Here is a 24,921-nt window from a genome sequence, read left to right as displayed (position 1 = left end):
CCCTCTGTGCCAATTACAGCCTCGTAGCCTCACTCTGTTGTGGCCCTTTCCAGCTTTTCCCACTGCTGTGCCATAGCATTGCTGCTCCTTCTGCCCTCTGTGCACTGACCCCATTGCCCTGCTGGGGTGGTCATTAACACTGGATGCTCCGACCAGGTGAGTCTGTTCTTATTAACATTTGTGGGAATAGATACAAAAATAATTATTAAGTCCTATTGATTGGATTAGGCTTTTTCATTCTAAAAGACCTGAGTCAAGAACTTGGTCCTAGAGTGGTTGACGCTCAGCATCTTCCCCCTTCCCAACCTTCTGTTCTCATTAGCTGGGAGATTTATCTCTCTGTGTTGGGGTGAGGCTGCCATCGCAGATAGGGCCATGGATAGCACCCAATGCCCGAGGTGCCCCAGCCGGTTTTACAGCCACTTAATGAAAGGAGGGTAATCCTTGGGTGCTCCCCCCAGGCGATGCACTGCCCTGTGTGCAGTATTCTCCCTGCAAAACCACAGGATCTGCAAAACCAACATTCGTACCACAGTAACCCTAAGAGAAAGACGCGTCCTCCATTTCCAAGGTGCCACGTAGGGAAGCAATCAGCATCTCCTCTAAAGCTGTGGGTCTGACCTGGCAGCCTCACTGGTGAGTGAACAGAAATTGTTCCAACATGGCAAAGTGTGGGGAAATGGAATCCCAGAGAGGAGTGCACACGTGGTGGTGCTCCAAACACAGACAGAAACACCCTTGGCCCGGTCCATGGGGTGCTTAGGAGTGTGCTATCTGCAGGTTGTGTTCCCATGACATGCAGGGAGGAAACAGGAGCAGGAAATACCGGTGTGTGCAGGGCTGGGGATGGGGACGGGCTGCGCTGCTCCTCCATGCCTGACTTAGTGCCGGTGCTCCGGGGGGGAAGAGTCTCCTCATCTGTTTTGAATGCTTTCTGCATGACTAATTAATGTTCTGAAATAAATGGTGTTGTTAGACTCTATGCTGGTACAGGCAGCCGGCAGCCGTGGCTCCTGTCCAATGCTTTATCTAATCTTTGCTTTGTCAAGGACGGGGCACTGCTTGTCATCTAAAAGCCACTTAACTGCACTACAACGTGATGTCATGCTCCTCTACATGCGTGTCGATATTTATGCTCCGTCTGTTGGGAAACAGCCCCGAATACAGTGAGCTGTACGTAATTACATTCTTTGCATGATAACAAAACCCACTTGAAACTGGCAAGAGATGAAACCCCGCAGCCTGGCGCTCGGGATTTTGCAGGAGCGGAGGGTTCTGTAACATTATGCCGGGATAAAGCAGCCTGATTCACCGCGGGGAGGACACTCCCTCCGGAGCAAAGCATTTGCTGTCGTCCCTCCGGAGCGGCCGCACCAGCACTGGAACTGCTGGGGTGAGTACAACGGGGGCTGCTCCCCTCTGCCTGCTGCGACCCCCCCCCTTAGCCCATATAGCAACCTGTGCATGCTTAGGGTATCACCTATCCACGTTGGGCTTCTGCTTCCAGTGGAACATGCTTTGAATTTACACTTTGCCATATGTATGTTCCCTTGTTAAGACAGGGAAGACTTGTGTGAGAGAGTAAGAATATTAAAATAATAATCAGTCGGGTTATATATCATAGAGTCACAGAATGGTTGGACTGGAAGGGACCTTAGAGATCCACAGAGCCACAGAATCATAGAGTTGGAAGGGACTTTAAAGATCACAGAATGATTGGGTTGGAAGGGACCTTAAAGACCACTCATTTCCAGCCCCCTGCCTTGGGCAGGGTTGCCACCCACTGAATCAGGCAATAGATGTGCATATATATACATGCCATACATATGTATATATAAGTGCCTGAACTAACTTAGCATCTCATTCATAACAAAGCATAAAAGAAACTCCGAGCTCAGCACGGGCTGTGCCCTGCTGAGATCCCCACTTCCCTCCCCAGCCAGGCTAGAGCCATCGGCAGCGCAGAACGGAGAGGGCTGAGCTCCCAGCCCAGGGCCAGCAGCAGTGCGAGCAGCAGGAGGATGAGGATGCTGCCAGGTCCCCACCGCACTGAGAGCCCAACGGGAGCCCCCTGAACCACGGGACATGGCACAGAGGTACAGCTCCTGTGATGTGTGTGATATCTACTTTTCCTTATTTTGCATTACAGTGGGAAAGTGAATGTTTTGTGCCGGTTGGGTGAGCAAATAGTTACAGCGATGCACATTCCGTGCCCGGCTCGTGCTGCTCTGCACGGCTCATTTGGATTTGGCCGGGTATCAAAGGGTGGATGTGATTCCCTTGTGTCCATGAAAATGTGGTTCTTCACAAACCGATTTCAAAGTAAAAGCAAATGCAGTGATTGTACAGAACTCTGCAAGGGAGAAATGCATTGTAAAAGAGATTCCACATATCAATATTACTGAAAAAAACAGACACCTATCACTATAGAAAAAAATAAATTTCTTAGGAAAATAACTGTTTACAGCTGTAGCTGATGCATGCCTTTATTTCTGCTAAAAAATGCTTCAGTTGGAGGCGGGATTGACTGTTTATTAGGGATGTTCGTGTTTTGCAGTGAATGGTGTGGAAGCACTAACACACATTGCTTTACCAACATGAGAGGCTCACTATGTAGCTCGGTCTTACAACCACCTGATTTCTTTTATATCTTGAAAACTCTTCCTTAGTGATGGACATGGGTAGGGATGAAAGCTGGCACAAATCATGGCACTAACTAAAGAAATACCCATTGTGTTTAATGCGACGTGTTACTGGGTGCATGTCTGCTGATTGGGCAGCACTTGCTGCCCCGGCGGTGCTGTGGGCTGTGGTTACTCATTAATGTCCATGGGTCAGATGGCAATCACAGACTGTGAACTTCCATGTCTGGAGTAGTGGTCCCAACAGTGGAGGTCTTGGTGTGAGTGGGACCTGTGGGGTTTCTCCGTTATTGCTGCGGAAATCGCCCTTTGCACAAACATGGCCATGTAGGTCGCACTGGGATGCTCCCCAGGTCTGACCCCACTGGCAGGCAGGGAACCCAACCCCTCTGGTTTCCATTGGGTTTTTAGGCCAGTGCTGACATAATAAAAAGTCTGAAAAGTTGACCTGGTTGGATTACAGAAGGATACTTGTTTGCCGCGAATCTAAACCTTTATTTATGCGTCAGCGATCCGCTCGTTTAATTATCTGGCGTTCAGGTGTTTGATCTGGAGCCCGATTTCCTTGGGCTCTCTGGTGTAAAAAAGCAGAAGTTACAGTGTAGTTCAGAAATAGGCTCTTTTGTTTGTTTTCTGTTTGTCGTGAGTAGGACTGGGGCTTTCCACTGCAAACCCAATTTGGCCCAGGATTCCCACCACTGTGAGACCCTGGCTTGATTGGTGTGCACAGCACTGATTCAGTTGCTGTGACTTTCTGAAGATGTTGTTGTACAGACCTGATGGCATGAAGCTGTGATGCATTCCCAGCCCTTTCCTGGCCCTGCAGCAGCAGCAGACAGGTTGATGTGTTGGAAGAGGCAGGCAGCTCATGGTGCAGCGATGCCGAGCCTGGTAAAACTCAGTGAGACCTCGTTAGTTAAAATGAGCTCATTTTCCTTGAAACCAAATGCTTATTTTAATGCTAGGGTGGCTGGGTAAAATGCTGCGTATCTTGATTGCTGATATGCATCTTCCTTTTGTAAGAAGTCATTTACTGAGTGAGAATAGTGCAAAGTAGGTGGTAAGATAGAATTGCTGCTACTTCTTTTGGCAGTACGGATAGATTGCTTCATTAGACAATCACTTCTTGTGATATAATTAGAGAAGAACGTGTGAGAGCGAATCAATTCTGTATTTATTTCATCATTTTCTTTGTTCTGGATACCACGGTTTCTCTGGGAGGACAGGTCAGTTTGAACAACAAGACTGCCGGCTTGTTGGAATGCCTTAAAAAAAGCTGGATATTCTTCACCTTTTTGCTGACTGTTAGAATAGCTGCATTGAAGCCATTTTTTTGTGTATGCCCCTATTTCCCCCCATTGAATTCTCCGTGCTCTTTGTTGTGTGGGGTGACCTACTCACAGGACAGTGTGGCTCTGATCCCTCGGCCGCCATATGCTCCAGCAATAAGCTGTGTTTTCTATGGAGAGCTCCTCCTGGAAGTTAAATACCGGGGTGTGCCTGGGGTGCAGGCGATGCATGTTGTGCATTTTGGGGTGGGCTGTGGCAGGGGTACATCTCAGTGTCTGCTTTTTATAGCCTGCAGATGGTTTGTGCTAGATATAGAAGGAAGAGATGGGAGGAACAGAGACAAAGATAAGTAAAAATGTTGTTGTCTTCTCTTCCTTCTTTATGTGTCGACGTGTACCTGAATGTAATCGATAATGTTTAGATTCTGGGGAGTTTATTTGGCCTGTCGTTACTTTCCTGTCCAACTGCCTTTCTTTAGCAGAACTATGTAAATTTCTGTCATCAAACTCTGTCAGCGGTTCCTTTATATCAGCCAACCCACTGCTTTTGTGTGCCCCAACTTCCAGCTGGTTAGCTGTTGAGCAGACAAACGATGGCACATGGGTGGCTGCCTGCCTGTCAGCTGGGTCTATGTACAGCCAAAGTATTTGGCTGGCAAAACCAGAGAGTAAATATTTTGGAGTCAAGCAGTTTGCAGAATGACTTAGGTTCGCATTGACAGACATTTTCATTCTAAGGGATTTGCTGTGCAACAATTTAATGAACCAAGTTATTGGGGGTTAGAAATGCGTTTATAGTGCAGTCAGGAACCTGACTCTGGAAGGCTGGAGGTGATGTGACGCTGCTGTTTTGCTGGTGTTTTACATCTAGGAATGCTGGAGGCTGCATGCATGTGAACTTGCCTAAGTGCGAGCTTATTAGGTATGGCCACCAAATGCCCAAAGACATTATAAAAATTGCTATAAACTAAACTGTGTGCCTGAGTTTGATCATTAGCCTATGATTTACTGCAGGAACTTACGCATAGTGCCGCTGTGCCAGTGTTTGATTTTCTTTCCTCCTCATTAGTTAGTAGGAAACGGTGCTTGTGTGGCTGCTGGAGCTGTTGCCTTTCTGCTGGGCTGCTTTAGGGAGACTCCTGCAGAGCTCATCTCAGAGCTACGTGGGCTGTAGGGCTGCAGGGTGTGCATTCTGTGTGCATAACGTGTGTGCAGCGATGCTTTGGGAGCTGTGAGGGTGTTCCGTGCAGCCGTCTGGAAATACGCTTGGTAGAAGGAGGAGGGAAATCTACCCAAAATGAGAACTGCTGCATTTCTTGGTGCTTGCCAGTTCCAAGCTTTCCCATGCACGTCTTCATCTGCGTGTGGCTTCATATTGGCACGCGTGATTTTTGAAGCAAACAATGTAGATTCAGCCGGGTTACTCATCAGATACTGCTTTTCGAACAATGGCGTTTGTGTTCTTTTTGAGCTAATTTTGGCCAATGTGTGGAGAGCCTGTTTCCCAAAATAGCCCTGATGCGACTGGAAACAACGTCCATTGTCTCTAAAATAATGGAAGTTCTTTGTAAAAATTCAGCATCTTAAGATGTGGGTGTGCCCATCTGCTGCTGCATTCACACAGCTTCGTTGGCTCCGAAAGGTTGTGTTACAAGGAGCAGCAGCTCAGTTTTGGTACCCTGACTATCTGGAGCCTGTCTGACCGGCATTGTGTGGGCTTTGTTTTGGATGCAACAAGTGGAAACTGCCTGCTGCTGCGACCGCTGAGCTGTGCTGGTGAGTGCTCAGGGTGAAATGCACCATCTTTGGGTTTGCCTTCTAAGGTCTCCCTGCGTTGTAGCCGTGCTCACTCTGAACTGATCAGCTTTGGTGTGTTTAGGCAGTATATTGGCCTGACAGCTTTGATGTGAGGCTTGTTTAGACTGGAGCTGTGTATGGTTATGGCAGGAGCACTGCTGGGTTTTCATGTCCAGTATGAGCAATACTGTTATTGTGGTATTTTGCCCGTGTAGATATTTCATACGATCGTGGAATGGCTGGGGTTGTAGGGGATCTCAAGGATACCAAGCTCCAACTCCTCTGCTTGCAGGTAGGGCTGCCAACCTCCATATTTAATACTACACCATATTTAAAGGGGTTTAAGTTATTTTTACATACTTTATTTATACCACACCTATCCAGTGCTTGTTTTTATGGAGGCCAATGATAAGGAAATGTGAGAAGCATTCACATTTAGCCAAGGAATGTTCTTTTCCCGGGATTCCTAATAGATTTTTATGTTAAGAGAGCCTAAAACCCACCACGCAGGGGGCTGGATTTGGTGGAAATCCCCACCGGTCTTAGAGTGCTCTACCCAGACGAACATCTGGGGCTCAGCCGTGGAGGAGGCAGCTGCCAGCCTGCAGATAGAAGCAGAGCATATCTCTCCAGGTGCCCTCGTGCTCCCAAATCACTGGACCATTCCCGCAGTGAGGTGAGCGTGGTGCCAGGACGTGGGGATCTGGGCTCACCCTGCAGGGCTGGGGCTGGTCCAAGTGGGAGCAATAATTTCAGAGAAGGAGCATCCAAGGGAGTTGCCTGCGGGAAGCACTTTCTGGAGGTGAGAACCCCTCTGATCCCCCTACCAGGGAGATGACTCAGTGCCCTTGTCCTCCTCCTCTTACTTACTAAGCTGGATGGTGAGTGCACGTATGTGTTTCATAGAAACCTTGGAGTTGGACCTTTACAGGTCATCTAGTCTGGCTGCCCTGCGGTGAACGGGGACATCCAGAGCTTGATCAGGTTGCTCAGAACCTGGTCCCGGTTACTCATTTGGCTTTTAAGGACTGAAAAGCCTTGGAAGTTGTTTAGTAGCATTAAAAGTTTTCAACAAGAGTTTAGCTTGTTTGTTCCAAGCAACGTAGCTCTTTACCAGCTGCTGTGGTGTGTGACTTTAAAATGTTCTAAAAATTCTTGCTATCATTTTATTAATCTTTTACTTTTCCCCAGATCAAAAGAGGTTTTATAAAGCTATCTCTGTGTACACCCCTAATTGATTTTTGGAGCTACTACTTTATTGGCTGACCTTCAGGTGAGGCAGCCAGGAGCACTGTTGAAGCAACAGATCTTTACCCATTTTAAAAGGGGAGATGTTTATACACAGTAAAACAGTTCAGCTGGGAATGATGCTGTGGTGTTAGGCAGCAAGGACAGCCAACCTATGGCTTTTTGGAGCTGATAAGGGCTGCTTTTGGTGGGGAAGGGAGAGGAAGCCCTGGTGAAAGGGCAAAAGCCTCTTTTCCTCAGGAAGCTGTGCTTGAGGACACGATGGAAAGAAGGGAGAGAAGCAGCAAGATGTATCAGGTTGTTTGTTTGCCTTTCTCCAGCACAAGGGCTCAGAGGTGCTGGGTGAGCCTTGGGAGACTCAGTGCATTGACTGCTGGTGGTACCTGGGGTGGAAATCCACTCAGATGAAGATTTCACATGAACAAAAAATCAAGTAAGAAACTTGTTTCCCTCACCTTGACAGTTTGGTGCCATTAAAAGTTTTTAGTACTTCTAATGATATGAAGAATACTTATTTTCTAGCTAGCTTTTAAATGCCTTTTAGTGGATTACTTTGGATCACATCAACTAAAAGCTTGATCATCTGCCAGCTGCTAGAGTTGGGCCAAAGCTTTGTAAATTAATGAGCTCGAGGTGATTAGGACAGGTCTTGGTGCTTTGGACCATACACCAAATTGTTCACCACGCAAGGTGTGTTCTCTGTCAGGCTTTTTCTTTCAGTTCTTGTGCTGTGAGGGTGCTTGCTTGGCTTGGTGGTCAAAGTGGGTATGAAAAGCTTTGCTAGTGATGCCAGTGAATGAGAATTATATTGAGGTTCCAGAAACTGGGACCAAGGTAGTAACCAGCACTTCAGACTTGGAACTGTAGTGCATTTAGTGGGCTCTTATCAGATGTCCATCAAGAGAATGTGTTATGAGAGGAAGTTCTGAGGTCTTGCAGCAAGCTTTCTGTGTTGCTATCGCGAATGGATAAGTGTCTTTATGCAAAAGCATTTCTCCATCCCTCATACAGAGCTGTGGGAAGCTGCCCAGGTCTGGGGACACCAACGCATCGCACTGACGTAGTCAGGGAGCCAAGTGGGGAGCTCAGCTCTTGCTGTTACCCAGCAAATTCATATGAGGTCTTTAGCAGAGTTGGTATCTGTAGCATGTTCTTCCATTTCTGCTCATTGTAGCTTGTTTGTAAGCAGGAAGTGCATTTCACAAATTCTCAGACAGCATCAGTTGCTAGGAGAGGGATGTACGTTGTGTCTCCAGATACAGTCTGGCATTTCTGGTTTGGTGTTATTTTGATGGGTTTGGCCACAGAAGCTCACATTTCTGACACTTGGGCCATACCTGCCAGCCAGGTGGCATGGAGGATTCCATCAGAATGATGGAACAGAGAATTCCATCAGAATGAAAGCCACTTAGCTGATCTTGTCCTCTTTGGTCTAGAATGCTTGATAATTGCATTCACTGGTGCCAGCCTTTGTCTAAAGACAAAGCTTTTCTCTCTGATCAGGGTCCTCACTACGTAATTGCCTCTCTGAGACCTTTTGAGACCTTTACAATCCTCTTCTTTCCATGGGTGTCTGAAAACGGTTTACATTTGTTGGATATCATAAGCTCTCTTGAGGGAGGATTACTTTCAAGGTGATTTGTCTTGAAATGATTGCATGTGCTTTCAGCAGCATCTGGCGGGGCAGGGCCGCCAGTTAGAGGTCTGAGCCACCAGATCTGTCTGATCACCATCCATTTGTTGGATTTTTTTTCTCATTGTTCTCCAACATTTCAATACATGAAGTGTCTGCTTGGTCTTTTCGAATCCTAAGCATGTTCTGTGTCCATTCACTTTGTGTTTTTTGAGGCACGGTATCTCACAATGGGTCGATTAAAATGTGTTCATCGTTCAGGATTGAGGCTGTAGCTGCAGTAGCCAGTTGGCTGTGGTATCTCCATGGGCATCCAGAGAGGTCCAGGTGTCTTTGCAGTCAGTCCTTGGTTGCTCCATCCTCTGGGGTCTGAATCTGCCTTACTGGGTTCTTTGATCATGCTTAGTTGTGTATGCAGCACTGCCTTGTGCTGCTTCTGCAGTACCAGAGTAGTGTCCCATAGGTAAACCACGCAAGCTGTGAGACTTGGCTATATGGTACAGCACTTTCCATATGACCTGATGTTTCTTTATACTCTGATACTTTAAATTAAATAGTGGGATTCCTTAAAGAAAGCATCACCATCACTTTATCCTTGGCCATGTTTTGAAGCAAAAATGCTCTGCTGAACCCAACCCAGACTGCACAAGATAAACCTACCATGCCTGTTCCTTCAGAGCTGGCATCCTCTATGGCTGCTGCTCAGAGAGATGCAGAGTGCATCTGGGCACACCAAATGCTTTTAAAGGTAAGTGGCCATGGCCTGGGCTGGCAGAACTGCAGCACCTGCCTTGCAGATTGCCTCCAAATCAGGCTAGTGATTATACTCTTTAATATGGTTAAACTCCCTGGGTGCCTACAGTGCTGAAGAATGGATGGCAGTGGTGTTACATCAAGGTCCAGATGACTTCTTGTAATTCAGAGCCCATAATAGCTCTTCAGTCTCTAAATGGGGCTGAGGTTACATCTCCTTGCCCCACGTCATGTGCTCCCAGCGTGGAAGCATGGACATTGCCAGCCCTGTTTTGAAACCTCTCTGTGTCTGTCTGTGCTGGCTTAAATATAGTGACATTATGTCATATCCCGCGTTGTATTTTTGCTCTGTGCGAGGAGAAGCTGATAATACGATAAGATGGTGACTCTGTCTTGAGCTGGATGTATATATTTCTACCAGCCCTGAGGGCGATGTGGTAAAAATGCTCTTTTGTTTCGAGTGCAGCACAGGAAGCTCATTTTGGCTTCATTTAACATCACTGCTCAAACTGGCAGGGAGTCAGGAATGGAGTGATGTGACATCATATATCTGGCACAACAGCGTGGCTCAGAGCTTCGCAGCGGCCAAACCCTCTGATAATAAATCAGATGCTGGAATATCCACACAGTTCTGTCATAACAGAGGGTGGCTGCTTGTCATGTTTTTCATCTCTTCTGTTTGTAGAAAAAAAAGGCAATTTCCTGACACTTTGGGACGAGCTGGGTCCCACACTCAGCCTGCAGGAGGGCTCACAGCCTCAGCCCCAAGGAGGAATCCTTTTAAAGTAGTTTCATAGAACCACTAAGGCTAGAGAAGACCTGGAGGATGACCAACCCAAGCCCTATGGGAACTGAGCTTAGAGCTGTAGCTGCTTGATTTCTGGTATAAAGCTGACTTTTAAAATTATTATTATTTAATTCTTAGGGTTTTTAAGATTCACGTAGTGGGCGAGTCAAGTCTTACTCTTGATTACACTGCACGGGGGAAATGCATGGAAGGCTTTGGAGACCCACAGGGCACAAATTGCAGAGCAGGCTCCACAAACTGCTGTCTAGCAATTTTTTTTTCTGTCATTTCTTTGACATTCTTATCTTCGTCAATGCAATTTTCTTTCCATCAGAGCGTAAGTGGGCCAATAGGGGCCATCCTGTTTCAGAGGAGTCAGCCCAGTGCCCGTCCTCCTTGTAAACAAAGAGCAGACACACGATCAGACACAGAAACCCGCTTTCTAATTAATTCCTGTGCCTCTCACGCCGCTGTATAACTTTATGAGGCGCTGGGAGGGATCCTGTTGCCCTGCTCCGGGAGCCTTGGTTACTGCACGCCTTATCCTGTGCATCTCAGCAGACCCAGATCTCTTCAGTTACCTGCCCTTCTGCAGAAAGGTACATTTTCAGCTGCACTGTGTTGTGGTGGGGTTGCTGGAGGGAGGCAGCCCTGAGCGGGGTGTTTTGCTGAGCATTGCTGGTCGTGAGGCTGACCTGAATGCCATCCAGCGAGACCCAGAACGGCAGAGAATGGGGCCAGGGAAGAGTCTGCTTGTGGAAACTTCAGGTTCCACGTGTTTTTGGAGTTACTGAAGCTTTATCCTTCAAGTACCTACAGGGTGGCTGTGAGAGGGAAGGGGGCAGACTCTTCAGCAGGATCTGTTGTGAGAGTACAAGAGGAAATGGTTTCAGACTGAAAAAGGGGAGATTCAGACTGGATATAAGGAAGAAGGTTTTTATCATCAGGGCAGTGAGGAAAAGGGGGCCTAGAAAGTTGGTGATGCCCCATCAACATCCCTCCCACCCAGGCTGGATGGGCTCTGAGCGCCTGATGGAGCTGTGGGTGTCCCTGTGCATTGCAGGGAGTCTGTTTCCCATAAGAACATAACGCAGACTTGTAGGTGGTTTTATAGCCAATGACTTGTGACAAAGCCAGACGTCAGGGAAATTAAGTCAGTGTTTCAGTGCTGGAATGTATAGCTGCTGGTGAGTATGGTGGTGGTGATGGTAGTAGATGTTATAGAGCAATTTGCATTTGATATACGGTATTTTTGGAGAGGCCTTCATTCTCTCTCAGCACTTTGGCCTGATTTAATTTTTCAAGATGTTACAAGACCATGTAAAAGTGAGATTAATTAGTGCCACAGAAGGCAATGTGGAATTCCCCTTATCAAACGTGTTCCAATGTATCCTTAACTCCTGTAAGACTACTGAATTTTCAGTCCATCTCCATGCAAGCTTCTCCACAGGCTTTAGGGAGTAAACTTTTATCTATTGAGTGATGCCTGAGGGTTGGGTCAGGCTGTGGTATCTCCAAGAAGGAGCAGCACAAAGACCTATATTAGGCACCGAGCTGTTCTCACTGCTCCAAGATGTTTGTTGTCAGTGCTTGTGAACATTTCTGTTCCGAGTTTTATCTCATTATTATCTGCAGATGAGAGATTCTTGGCTGCCAACAGAATGATGGGAGAAGGTGCAATAGCTGGAGCCAGGCAGCAGCCCTGTGGGTACGGTCGGCTGCTTTTTGGCAGGCTGTTGGGAAACGTCATGGAACCCTGCAACTGTAAATGTGTATAATGAAGAAAGTGGAGAGAGTTTAAAATGTGAGGTCATGTGCTCTGGACTTGGGAGCCTTTTAGATGAGTTTAAAGAGCCCATTTCTACAAATAGTGCCTTTGTGGGAAAAATTAGTCCCTCTGATGGTATTAGTCCCATTGCCTAATGCTGATATTGGTCTTGTTCTTGGTCTCGTTTGAGGTCTCAGTTCAGATTATATATATACTTAAATGGTTTTCTTAGGTGTCAGGCATTCCTGTGTATTCATTGTGATAAAAATGCAGCAGTGTTGAGGCAATAGTGGTGGGATTAGCTTTGCAAGTAGCCTATCTAATCCAGAGACTGGAGGAGATGTCCTTGCAGAGTTGGTATTTAGGGTGGTACGTGCTTACTGTCAGCGTTGGAAGTGGTTGTCAGGAAAAATCAATGTTAGAGAAATTAGGAGATGAAGAGCAGTGCATCTTCATGTCAGACCGACATTTCACTGATCAGGTAAGTATTCCCCAACAAACTGAGGATAGGACTGAGAGTGGGGATTGGGACTAATGAGAACCTGTAAATCATGGTGTTCCAGCAGCGAAAATGTCAGCTGTGACATAATGAAAGCTGTATATTGTGGCCTGTAGAATTTCAGATGATTCATGTGCAAAAACTGAGTGGCTGGTTGAATCAGGGGGGCATGCTTTGAGAACACCCTTTTCTTCAGTGCATCCTGTAGGTGAGCGTTGAAGGCAGATGAGTTGGAGCATGATTTTGAGGCATTCTTTGGCTCTGCTGCAGATAATATCTCTGTGCTGGCAGACACTGGAATTACTGATGGTACTCCATAAATACTGTGTGCCTTGGGAAACTCAGCTTTCTAACGCCAAGATAATGAGGCATTTGGATCTGGCAAAAGGCAAAGCAGATGAAGAGGCTGACAAAGGAGCAGGGAAGCCTCCAGTGCAGTGGGCTCTCTGGGAGGTTTGATGGAGGAGGTGTATCTTAGCTACCAGTTACTGATACCAGGCATGTTATTTAGCATCCTATGTAATAATTGGCATCTGGTGATCCAGTGACACTGAAGTGTGTCAGCTGAATGACATGACAAGGCTGGCACAGCCTTCATCTGAGGTCTCCAGTGGTCATCCTGTCCTTTCTTTAGGTTGATTTATTTGTGTGTGCATTACTTCTGCCATGAGGCACAAAGACCACACGAAGATAATTTTGTTATTCTGGTAAAGTGTCAGCCAGCAAGGCATTGTGTTTTCAGAGCATTCACCTTTCCTACTCGTTGTTTGGGCTTGAAGCTAACCAAGATTTGACATAATACATAACCCACAAGCTTCAGATTAAGGTAACAGTTGGACAGAAGGACAAACCATTCTACAACATTAATTACCAATGTATAGGTCTGGTTTTATGAGAAATCCAGGAGAATGAGAACACTGATGTTGGCTCTAGTGCAGCAGCATTTACCACTGTGTAGTGCCTTGATTTACCGTTAGTGAAAAAGAACAAATAGAAAAGTGCATGCATTGGCCTTAGGACATGTTAACACTAATTATCATGGGAATGCTTTTCTGTTGATCCACCTCATACAGCAACAGTATTTTTGTTGAGCGTTGTATCTGGTGCTGCTAACGATGGAGGACAGTGATAGGGATAAAGGGCTGCCCATGGAAGAGCACTGTGCAGCCTCACGGGTGGGCAGAGGAAGCATCCCTACTCACCAAGTCCTACATTGCTCAATGATGTCTAAAGTTTCCATCACAGCAGAGAGGACCAAATAATTAACTGAATTCAAGTAATTGCAAACATTGCGGAGCAGAGGAAGGTTGTTTGCTTTGGGTTCTGCTGAGCTGTGGTTTTCTGGAAAAGCTATTGAAAGCCAGAATGAATTAATGATGCTAAGTGGTAGTTTGTTTACTCCGGGTGTGGAACAGACAGCTTAAAGAGCGCTAATTGGTCACCTCTAATGTGAGTTTCTTTTACATGATTTTAACAGTAACTAATGTTTCTAATATTTATTTAAGAAAACCCATGCATAAATATCTAGGGATTACAATGGAATAACTTTTAGAAAACCTTCATGAGAAAAGCATTTCAATTCCAGTTCCATGTTGATAGAAATTAGGAAATTGATGTAATTTTGACTTTATTTTAACAAGACTAATTAGAGAAACTTGTGCAAGGGAAGATTTCCTACTGCATCTATTATGGTCCCTGCAGAGCAAAGGGTTTAACAGTGCTAATAACAAAACAGGGTGAGAGGAAGGTCGTGTTTATTTGGGTGCAGCAACTGGGCTCTGGGTGCCCCCTCTAGCTTGGCTCGATGGGGACGAGCTTTTCTATCAAGAGAAAAATGAACACGGGAAGTTTGTTCTAAAGGACAATCATATGAGGCTCAGCTCGTTGTGTACTAAACTCTATTTGGGTGCCTGCAGCATAGGGCTGGAAATAGCCTGTTTCCAATTATTTCCAGTTGAGTGCTGGCTGCACGTGTCAGCATCTTCCTCTGCAGCCCGGTTTTGGACATGCTTTGGGAACGAGCGAAAGCGTTGGGTGCCCAGACTGTGTTTGTGCTGCGCTGTGCCAAAACCCACTTGTGGGAGCTGAAGGGCGGTGTGAACTCTGGGTGAACTGTATGGCCCAGAGCCCTGCTGCATGCTGGTCGTTAGCTGCTAAAGAAATACACTGGGTTGTTTAGCAGGAAGATACGGCACAGCAGCATGAATGGGCAAAGTGGGTGCCTTCATTAATACCTCGCCCTGCGTGAGAAGTAGCAACGGGCTGACGTTTTTTTGCATTGATTTTGGTTGAAAAAGCCTTTCTGTTGGGGAAAAAGGCTCGAGCTCTGAGTTACTTCATAACAAAAAGAAAAAATGCCTTCATCCCCCAGCAGTGGGTTTTCAGGGTGGATCTCTCAGCCCCTCCATCCCAGCGCTGGATGGATGCTGGGCAGCGCGCGGTTTGGTGCCTAATCTAGCATGTCAAATGTGCGAGGTGATGTACGAGAAGAACTGTCACAACGGGCTCTGAAGATCTGAGGGCGGAGGCAGGAGCAGAGCGAGGACACAATGGTGCAGATTGATGTATGGTTTTATTAAGGCACAGTTTGCTGCGCGATGGCAGACATTGTGGCTCGCTCTTTAACGGTAATGTCTTCTGTGCCGTTAATACCGCGCCATCGTGTACCTCGGCGAGTTTCATCAGCAAGAGAAGTTTCTTATTGCTGGTGCAAAAGTGGTGCACCCAGCCCTGCTGGAGAGAGTTAAAAATAAGCATCTTTCCTTTGAAGATGCTCTGTTTTCCCCATTAGATTTCGGGATGTTGCTAAGATGTTTTTTAATTTTCCCCGAGCACGCTCTGTTAATTGGGCAGAGCTCAGCCCGTTGATCAGCAGGTCTTGGTGCTTGCTGCTTTGCTCTCTCCCCAATTACTCCATGTATCCGTCTCCTCTCTCTGCCAGACCCAAAATCTGCCCATCTCAAACGGACGGGTTTGTCTCAGACCTATTTTCCACCAAACCCTCCCCACCGCTCTCATGCATGTTTCTACAACCGGAATCTTCCATTGCCGGAGCACAAACAAACTGCTCTGTGAGTCGATCCAGGACTGGCCTCAGGCAAAGCAATGGTTCCTTTGATCTGGTAAAAACATGGAGTTAGTGCCGACTGTCTGCTTGGTCCCTGCATTGTCCCAGTTCTCCACAGTTAATACAGATGTGATCCAAGAGCCCAGAGGGATGAGCTGCTCCTTCAAATACTCTTCTGTAGATGTATTTGCCCACTACCTGGACTGGGAATCTGTGCTGGGAGGGGTGCTATGTCCGGGTTGCGGATCAGTCCTTACAGTTATCTCACTGGGCTTTGGGTTTCCCCCTTGCAATTTCATGACTTGCATTTTGTAGACTTATGAGAGTCTTTGGGCTTCTCTTGTTTCTATTCTGCTTTATGAGGCGTAACCTTCAGAAAATGCCTTAATATTTTAAATTCTATTGGCTGTTGCTATTTCACATGTCTCTTCATTTATTTGGGTAATTTTTGTTGACTACATGTTGAAATTTCCATTCTCCTTTCCCAGCTCTTTTTATTTACCTAAAATGTAAACAGGAAGGATGTGGTTGATGGGCTCCCAATGGCTGCTGCCATTCAGAAATTCACTCTGTGTGCCCGTCTGGAGCAGATTAGGGGGCTGGGGCCTTTCTGCACCCAGTGCATGGTTTAACCAGGTAGGAGCCCAAGATGGGAGTGCTTGCAGCCCCCCCAGTGAATATAGCATTTATTTAGGAGAGAATTTAACAGTCTAACCCTGGCCCCACTTTGCAGAGGGGCCCAGACGCCTGGTCAAAGCTGGATGGTTGTTTTTTTTCCCTTTTTGCTTCTTTATTAGCTGGAAAATCCCAGGATTTCTGTGCTCATGCATGGTTTCCTTCTCTCCGCCCGTGTGGAGCCAGGCTGTCTGGGTGCCACGCATTGAGGTCAGCCCTGTGCACCAGCCCCAGGAGCAGCGAGGTCGTCCTGTGGAATTCCCAAATTAGGACAGATCCGTTGGGTTTGGGGTGCCCCTCTGCCATGCACAAACCTGCAGGTTAGATCTCACATTGATTTATCATTCCTGTCCATCTTTCTGCTAATTCGGAATTGTCCATACCCACCAGCTAGGACATTGCACTGGATAAAATATAAATTAGTTGTTTGAGGTGGAGGGAAATGGGGATGAATGACGCCTCACCAGGAATTTGTCACCTCGGTTTCACAGCTTTTAACTTCCATAAATTGTGTTTTCTCTGGTGAATGCTATGATCTGCCTGAATTCTAAGTTGTTTTATTTTTTTTAGTCAAATACTGATTATCTGAAATATTCAATTAAAACACAGCTAAGTAAGTCAGCTTTCTTCCTTGAATCTGAACTAGCATCAGGGGATGCAAAGATATAAGTGAAGTTTTATCACGTCTCATTAAAACAACTGTTTGCAGAGGTCCAGGAACTTCAGCCTCCCGTTGGTCACAATTAAGGTACATGCAATGAAGGTCATCTAAAAAACATACCTCGGTTTTACATTTTTAGGTAAAGATTGGGTTGGATAGGAGGGCAGAGGGTGGGAAGGAACATATTGCACCCTCTGCACTGCCCCAGGATGAGGGCTTTTAGCTCAATGAACCCCAGGCTTTGTAATTAGCAGCAGGGTGATTAGATTGACCACGTTTCTGGGAGTAATTTGGGCACTAATTGTGTTTGATTGTTTAATTACTCTTTCTTGCTGGGATTGAGGAGAGCCGGTGAACCCTTCACAAGAGCTCCTGTGGGTTCTGTAGGTGGAAGCTGCATCCCGGATGGAGCAAGGCACATTTGGCCATTCCCTTGGTCTTAGCCAAGATGCTGGTGCTGACCTGTGCTTGTGGGCAGACAGCAGCTGTACTTTTCATCCACATTAGTCTTTGGACAGCGGTAACATTGCACAGATAGAGATTGGGGGTCAGTTTGTGAAGCTGGAGAGAGATACAAATTAATGTATGTATTGTAGTTTTGGTAGTGGAAACTCTTCTGTTGTTAATGTGCACAAGAAGCAATTGCTTATGTTGCATCGAGGAGCAGATCTTGCTGCATTGCACTGCGTGTGTTTCCTTTGACTTTGCTTCCCCCTGGTACCCATCACCTTGGCATGGTGCATGTTGGTACCACTGGCCATGCACGTGTACCCCATGCAGTGTGCTTTCTGCAGGCTCTCACAGATGCTGCTGCCTTGACATGCTGTGCTTTGTACTTCAGGGCTGATGCATCCTGCTGAGGAGACGGAGCTTTCACTTGCTCTGCTTTTTTTATTTCTTTGGCAGCAGAAATATTGCCTTAGGGCACCGCGATGCAGGATCTTACAAGTGAAAGATAAGACAGCTGTAACATAAGAGAAATGTAAGATAAGAGAAATTTGAAGATGGGGCCTGGAGAGCAAGGAGGGGGTGGTTGCAGGAAGATGTGGTTTAGTGGGTATTGTGGTGATGGGCTGTGGTTGGACTAGATGATCACAGAACCACCATGGTTGGAGAAGACTTAGGATTCCCAACCCCCCATGCCCACTGCCCATATCTCCCCGTGGCGCTGGGGACACCCCGTGGGACAGGGACCCTCTCCCCAAACCCACACAGCATCTTTGCCCCTCTCTCTGGAGATGCTCCATAGCCTCAATACCTTTCCAACCTTAAAGATTCTATGATTCTATCATTCTAAGCAGACAAACTCATCCTCACACCAGCTGCCTCCTTCCCCAGCGTGTCTCTCCCGGAGCCAGGGGAGGCAGTGGGGTGGGGACCCCCTGTTGTCTGCAGCAGTGGTGTTGGCAAGGCTGACATGTCACTGCCCTAATGGGACCTGACAAGGGGCCATTGAGCTGCTGCTTGGGGAACTCAATGGTTAACTTCCACTGCGGCATGTCAGGGCAGAGGGCAGAAAGAAGTAATCGGAAAGGTGCTGGTGAAGCTGGAAAGATTGAGTTAACTGGGGCTTCTGTGTCAGTGCCTCGGACCTTTGGTAAACAGACTGTATGATCTAAATACCGTGCGACTCTTCCCCCAAACTGCAATTCAGGTTAGTGTAATGCGGAGGGGAGGAAGAGGGTAACAGAAAATTGGTGCTGCACAGAATTCTGCAGGTTTTAAGTCACATCCGCAGTGACCCATATATGTCTCCTTTAAAAGAAAAACAATCATTTATTTGTTATTAGTTTGTGGGTATGAAGTCACCCTCGTCCTTTTTGCTTTCATGAGGCTGGGAGAGGTTTGTTTTATTTCTGTTGTTTCTAATGGTGATTTCATTTTCCCCTGGCTGATATATACCTGTGGACCAAACCTGATGGAAACTGGCACTTCCTCCTCTGTGCTGTTAAAATAACAGTGGTTGAGGCACCACGCTGTGTGTTATCTGTTTCCCTCTGTATTTTTATGGATTTCATGGGGTTTTAATAGAAGAGCTGTTTCCAGATAAGAGCAAGGCATGAAAGGCCCCAAGTTGCCATTGCAGTGCTGATTGCAGGTGGGTGCTGAGCAAATGCTCCTCCACCAGCTCAAGGTTTGGGGATGGCAGCAGCAGATCACGTCATGTTGGGCAGTGTCTCCAGAATTCTTTGATTTATTAAATAGCATTACATCATTATAGAATGAAGTGTTCCTTGGTCTCTACCCAGACCTGCTATTTACAGGCTGGGGTGTTTGGGCAGCTCCCTTTACCCAGACTGGGAAGCAGAGCTAAAGTGTCCCCGGGATGGCTGGAGTTGGAGGCATCTCAGGGTCCATCTGGACCAAGTCCTGCTCAAGCAGGGCCACCTACTGCAGGTTGCCCATGTCTGGAAGGCTCCTGAGTGTCTCCAAGGAGGAAGTGATCGCTGCCTATGTTGGGACCAGCGGTTTGGTGAGGCAGGCTTTGTTCACAACATGCACTCTGCTCACTTCTTTGTTTTTGCCATCCTTAGGTGAGCTTTCCATCCGCTGCTGTGCTCCCAGGGCCACCGCATGAGCACGGCCGCGGCGGGTGATGGCCTCGCAGCCCAGGCTGGCCCACGTCCTGCTGCTGGGCCTCCTGGCCGGCTGGCTGAGGGCTGCACAGCCCCGCGACTTCACGGTGAAGGACATCGTCTACCTCCACCCCTCCAGTAAGCACGGCCCGCAGGGTGAAACCAGACCATGGCTTCCTAGGGGGATGGGTGGGCAGGGGCATTGGGTTTGCTCTACTTTTTTCCTTCAAGGGTTTCTGACCACTGTGACCAAGCAGTTTGTCCAAGCGCATCAGTTGTGAGTGTGGGTGAAATATGACCACGTGTATCTCTGGTATAAACCGTTCCTGACTTACTTATTAAGGAGGGGATGCCATTTGGAGGGACCTGGGCAGGCTTGAGAGGAGGGCCCATGTGAACCTCATGGGGCTGGCTCACACCAATCCAGGGCTGGGTGAGGAGCAAGATGTGGCTCACAAGGCTGCAGAGGCTCAGTTTGCTTTGCCCCGTGAAGATAAAGGTGACCTGGTCACCATTTGGCTTCTGAGATGGTGGCAGCGCCTTGAAGACGTATTGAATGCGCTACAGAAGTCCTGCCAGGAGACCACTTAGGAAGCTGTGCTCTTCGTTTGGCGAGATAAACAAGGATGGAGGCTGCTGTTAATGACTGGAGGTTCAGCAGATTGATTTTTCTTTCCTTTGTGGACATCAGCCTGCCTTCAACAGTGGCCATTTATTTTTTTGGTGGGACAGCATCCAGAAGTACTTAATCCATCTGATATTTTGTTATCAACCCTGGTAAGGTAACAGTACTGGATGTGAGCTCTGATTCCAAGAGAACAAGCACTCCTTGCTTGCCTTACTGCCCTTTGAAGTGAGTAGTAGGCAATTTTCCTGGGAGAAAACACGGCTGAACAGAGCCCTTATTGCAGATGCGTGAGCCCTGCTGGTGCTGGTGGTGGTGGCGGGGTTCTTACAAAGCAGGGCTAATCCTGGTGGAGCTGGCAGCTGTGGTTGTAATAAGAGATGTCTAAGAAAAGAATACGTTGCCATGTGCCTATGAAAAGCACAGCAGAAGAGGATCGCTTGGGTCATTTTAACTGAATACAGTTTGTTCCTTCCAGCCACCCCATTTCCTCATGGATTTAAATGTTTCACCTGTGAAAGGGCAGCAGATAATTACGAATGCAACCGCTGGGCTCCGGATGTCTACTGCCCCAGAGGTAAGCAGCCACACAGCAATGTCTCGCTTCACCCTACACCTCAGTGCCAAACTGCAGGGACAGTGCTGAGTTGCTGTGCTTCCTGTGCACTGAATTGCCAGCAGTTGTGAGCCTCTGGATATGTAAGTGATACAAGTAATCCCTTAAGTTTTCTGTCCCTTTGCAGTTGGTGAAGTTTAGGACTTCCATTTACTCCCTGTACTCCTCCAGCTCAGTTGGAAACTGGTTCAGGCTGATGTATATTTAAGGATTGTGCTTTTCTTACTGGTGGTAAAAATGGCTGCACAGGGAGTGGGAGGTTTCCATTCCTATGGGTGTCCCAGAGCTGTGGGGATGTGGCACTGAAGGGGTATGGTCAGTGGGCATGGTGGGGTGGATTGGAGTTGTGCTTGGAGAACCTAGAGGTCTTTTTGAACATAAGTGATTCTGTGGTTCTATGATACGGGACCCAGGCCTTGCTCTGTTCACTTCCATCCCTTCTGGCACAAGGTCATGCTTTGGTGATGCTCCTCAGGGGAGTTAAAACTGCTTCTTTTTGGATGGCATCAAGGTCTTTGCGTTATTTTTGGTCCATAGAGCCTATCAGTCTGTAGATGGTGACAACTCAGGGCATTGGGTACCAGGTATCAGTAATCATAGAATCCCAGAATGGCCTGGGTTGCAAAGGCCCACAGTGCTCGTCCAGCTCCTACCCCCTGCTGTGTGCAGGGTCACCAACCAGCAGCCCAGGCTGCCCAGAGCCACATCCAGCCTGGCCTTGAATGCCTGCAGGGATGGGGCATCCACAGCCTCCTTGGGCAACCTGTGAACAGTGCGTCACCACCCTCTGGGGGGAAAACTTCCTCCTAAGATCCAACCTAAACCTGCCCTGTCTCAGTTAAGAGACATTGAGATCGTCCCCATCCACTGATGGAGCCTGTTCATGAGCAGGGGACGTGGGCAGCGTCACTGCCAGGTGGGAGCTGTGTTGGGATGCTGCTGGTTTGTTCCAGTGCTTTCCATAGGCTCAGCACTGCTGCTCTGCCTCTATCTGGCACTGTTCTGGTCTCCTGTGGGATATTATGAGTGTCCTCACAAAAAATATTTGTCTTGGAAGGAAAAAAAAAGACATTCATGTGAATTCCAGACTAACCAGCTGTGCTTGCAGCCTGTCAGGGAGCGCAATCTGCTTGAGAATTTATTTGCTTAAAGAGCACAAATGGGTTCAACATCAACAATAATAAAAAAGATCAGGCTGGTTGGCATGGGATGAGACCAGTGTTCCCCGACACTCCCTGTTTAGACAGCAGTAGGTGGTATTTTATGCAGTTAATGACAGCATTACCAGCATGTGGAGCCTCCAGCTCACTGTGGAAGGAGACAGTTGTGGCCCCAGTGTCTGCATTCAGTAGTAACCATCAGAACCAACCTGACTGCAAACTGCTGATCTGGAGAGAGGTCTTAGTGCTTGGACATGGTACTTTACCCTGTTGTGTTGTATTGAATACATCAGAATCCTCTTTTTCTTTTTGAAGTGTAAGGATTCCTCCCTTCTTTCTCCTTGCTTGTGCACCACCACAAGCCTTGGCTTTGTCAGATAAACACATTTCCCTTTTCCTTCTAGGTACGAGGTACTGCTTCAGCCAGCACATGATGAGAGTTACTGGAGAGAGCGTGTCCGTCACCAAGCGCTGTGTGCCCCTGGAGGACTGTCTGTCTACTGGATGCACATACATAAAGCACGAGGAGTACAAGGTGAGTGCCAGGGTTGCTTCTTTGTGTGAACCCAGGCAGGTACTCACTGAACATCCCTGGTTCCTTCCTCAGATGTGCAGACAGCCTCAGAGCCACGGCAGCAGAAGTAACCAAGTTCACCCCTGCTGTCTTTCAGATCTGCACATCCTGCTGTGAAGGCACCATCTGCAACCTGCCGCTGCCCAGGAATGCAAGTGATGCTGTGTTCACCACCCTGTCCCCCCTCAGCAGCACCCCAGGGCTGTCAGGTCGTGCCGTGCTGACGGCAGTGTGCCTCCTGCTGGGGCTCATGGCATAGACCAGGATCCAGACCCACGCTTCAGAACTGCATCTGAAAACTGACTCTGTTCATTGGTGATACCGGTAAGGAGATGGATTCAAAAAGGAGGAAAATCCACATTTCTCTGCTGGTTTTGGAAGAAACTCAGGCAAGATGTGCCCGGATTTCAGGCCTAGATTTTTCCTAATGTCTATCTATCTAGTCTCTGTGACTTTTCTTATTTAGAAGTACCACATCGCTGCCACCTCCTTTTACCATTGCTCACTCATTCTGAATGCTCTTGTTGGCATCATTCATTGTCACAGCAGTCAACCCAGTGTCCTGCTTGCCTGGTCTGGAAAAACACATTGAATAACACACAGGATAAGCAACAAAGATAAAAGTTGGATATTAGGAACCGTTCCTTCCCCAAAACAGTCAGACACTGCACTGGATGGGGGGGTCACCATCACTGGGGGTGTCCCAGAGCCATGGATGTGGCACTGAGGGATGTGGGCATGGGGGGGGTGGGGTTGGGGATCCTCGATGGCTCCCTGTGGTCCTTGGTTTGGTTGGGCACCACATATGCAATATTTATTTCTGTATATTGAGTAGGCTCTGAAGCATTTAAAAAGTTCTTAGTGCTGATATTGCTGGGGGAAAAAGAAATGGTTGTGCAAGTGGGTGAGCCTGTAGTATATAAATTATCATAAGAGTATCTATATATATATATAAAAATATAACATTTTGCGTCACTGTTGAAAACAAATCAACTCCTTTTTTCCCTTAATCTCAGCTCTCTGACAGGGCGTCCATGGTCTTGTTTTAAAGGAGCTTCACAGAACAACTTACTTCCCAAATTGTTCTTTTCTGAACTCAGGTTGGCCAGTCGTGCTCCAAGGAGCTTTACCCAGTTACAGCTTATGCTCTGCTGTGCTTTTCTTTGGGTGAGCTACAGCAAAAAGTGTGGGCAGGAGGAGGAAATGCTGCATTCCCAGTGCTGTGTGCAGCCCTTTGGCTTCAGAGCTGTGATCCCTGCTGAAGTGCTGTTAGTGGAGGAGAATGGAGAGGGGCTCTCACACTTTGGCTTTGGGGTAGGAAAGCACACTGGATGCTTTGGTACCTCTTGATGTGAGGATTTTGGTGGTGTGTTTTTGTTTTTTTTGGGGGGTTTTTTAAACTAATTAATTAACGAACCTATGTATTTCCTAGTCAAAATTGCTACACTGATTCCTCCTGCAGTCAGAGGAGGAAAAAGTGGCCTTGTTCCTTTACTGAGATGGGGTGAATGGCATCAGCTCAGGCCCACGACAGGGTGGGGACAGGCCATGGAGAAGAAGCTGAGCCCCCACACATGAATCTCCCTCTGCTCTCTCCTCGTGGGTCTCTTCGGGCATATAATGCTGAGCTGTACCATATTTATTTTTAGGCTGGGAGATGCCTTTTAAATGCCTAATTTTTTAACTATTGTAAATGTTGTACAGTTATACAAATAAATAAATGTTTTAATCATACAGGTGATGTGTCAGATAAGTGTACCCTCATAAAACTGCTGCCTGCTGCCCTGTGCTCCTGCTTCCTTCCCACAGTGGGGTTGGATCTCCCCTCCTCTTAGGCCCTCCCCAGCCCTTCTGCATATGCTTTTTACTGCTTTGTTTTTGATAGTCGTGGGGTTTAGCCACCCCCCTATGAAAGCAAACACTGCTTGTTATTCTCACCTATCCATCCTTGAACAAAAACATGTTTTCCTCACCCTGTGTTCAGTTTGATGCAGCAGATCTCTCGCCCATCATGGATGGAACTTGGAACTCATACAGGCAGGACATGCTCATCTATATAAGCATCCTGCTGGTTCTGGCTACAGACCCATACTTCCTTGCTCAAATACAGCCCTGGTAGGCTGCAACATGCCCAGTGCCATGGAGTGCAGCCCAGTGCTGCCAGCAAACATCCCTGCTGCCCTTCCCATCCCAGACCTTCCACTTCCCATGCAGCCTGTGCACAATGCTGACACAAGCCAGGTTGCTGTTGGCCCCCTTGGCCACCTGGGCATGCTGCTAGCTCATAGCAGCTGTGGACCTGCACTCTCAGGTCCCTTTTTTCCTTCATGTAGCTTTCCAGCCACTCAGCACAAACCACTGTACATTCTGAGTTGAAAAAGGTCCATGAAGATCACAAAGTCCCACCTCAGGTTCCACCGTTCTGGTTCAATAGCTGAATTTTGTTATTATTTGGGTCCCTCTTCATGCAGCTGGGGCCTGACTGACCCTCACATCTCCCCCACGCCAGGTCTGCTCTTTGAATGGTCATATTGCACCTGATCTTAAAATA

The 24,921-nt window shown here is 47.4% G+C and overlaps 1 protein-coding gene across 4 annotated transcripts; it reads left to right on the top strand.

Annotated features, from left to right (window-relative positions):
- The first annotated feature begins 1,015 nt into the window (after positions 1-1,015).
- On the top strand, positions 1,016-24,104 carry LYPD6 (LY6/PLAUR domain containing 6). Of its 4 annotated transcripts, XM_015869109.2 has the most exons (6): positions 1,019-1,393; positions 1,940-2,096; positions 19,354-19,533; positions 20,499-20,597; positions 22,201-22,331; positions 22,468-24,104. In XM_015869109.2, the coding sequence occupies exons 3-6, from the start codon at positions 19,416-19,418 to the stop codon at positions 22,627-22,629; spliced, it is 510 nt and encodes a 169-aa protein (XP_015724595.1). In that variant the 5' UTR covers positions 1,019-1,393; positions 1,940-2,096; positions 19,354-19,415; the 3' UTR covers positions 22,630-24,104. The 4 variants fall into 4 exon arrangements, with proteins under 4 accessions (XP_015724597.1, XP_015724595.1, XP_015724596.1 ...); XM_015869111.2 differs by lacking the exon at positions 1,940-2,096 and having other exon boundaries at positions 1,016-1,393; XM_015869110.2 differs by lacking the exons at positions 1,019-1,393; positions 1,940-2,096 and adding an exon at positions 5,094-5,707.
- The last annotated feature ends 817 nt before the right edge of the window (positions 24,105-24,921 follow it).

This window comes from Coturnix japonica, chromosome 7 (genome assembly GCF_001577835.2).
Source record: "Coturnix japonica isolate 7356 chromosome 7, Coturnix japonica 2.1, whole genome shotgun sequence".
NCBI classification, from domain to species: domain Eukaryota; kingdom Metazoa; phylum Chordata; class Aves; order Galliformes; family Phasianidae; genus Coturnix; species Coturnix japonica.
This window is presented reverse-complemented; position numbering and strand designations above follow the sequence as displayed.

Coding starts and splice junctions, on each gene's coding strand:
- LYPD6 (XM_015869111.2), top strand. CDS start 19,416: ATGGCCTCGCAGCCCAGGCTGGCCCACGTCCTGCTGCTGGGCCTCCTG. Junction 19,534..20,498: donor CGTCTACCTCCACCCCTCCA/GTAAGCACGGCC, acceptor TGTTCCTTCCAG/CCACCCCATTTCCTCATGGA. Junction 22,332..22,467: donor TAAAGCACGAGGAGTACAAG/GTGAGTGCCAGG, acceptor GCTGTCTTTCAG/ATCTGCACATCCTGCTGTGA.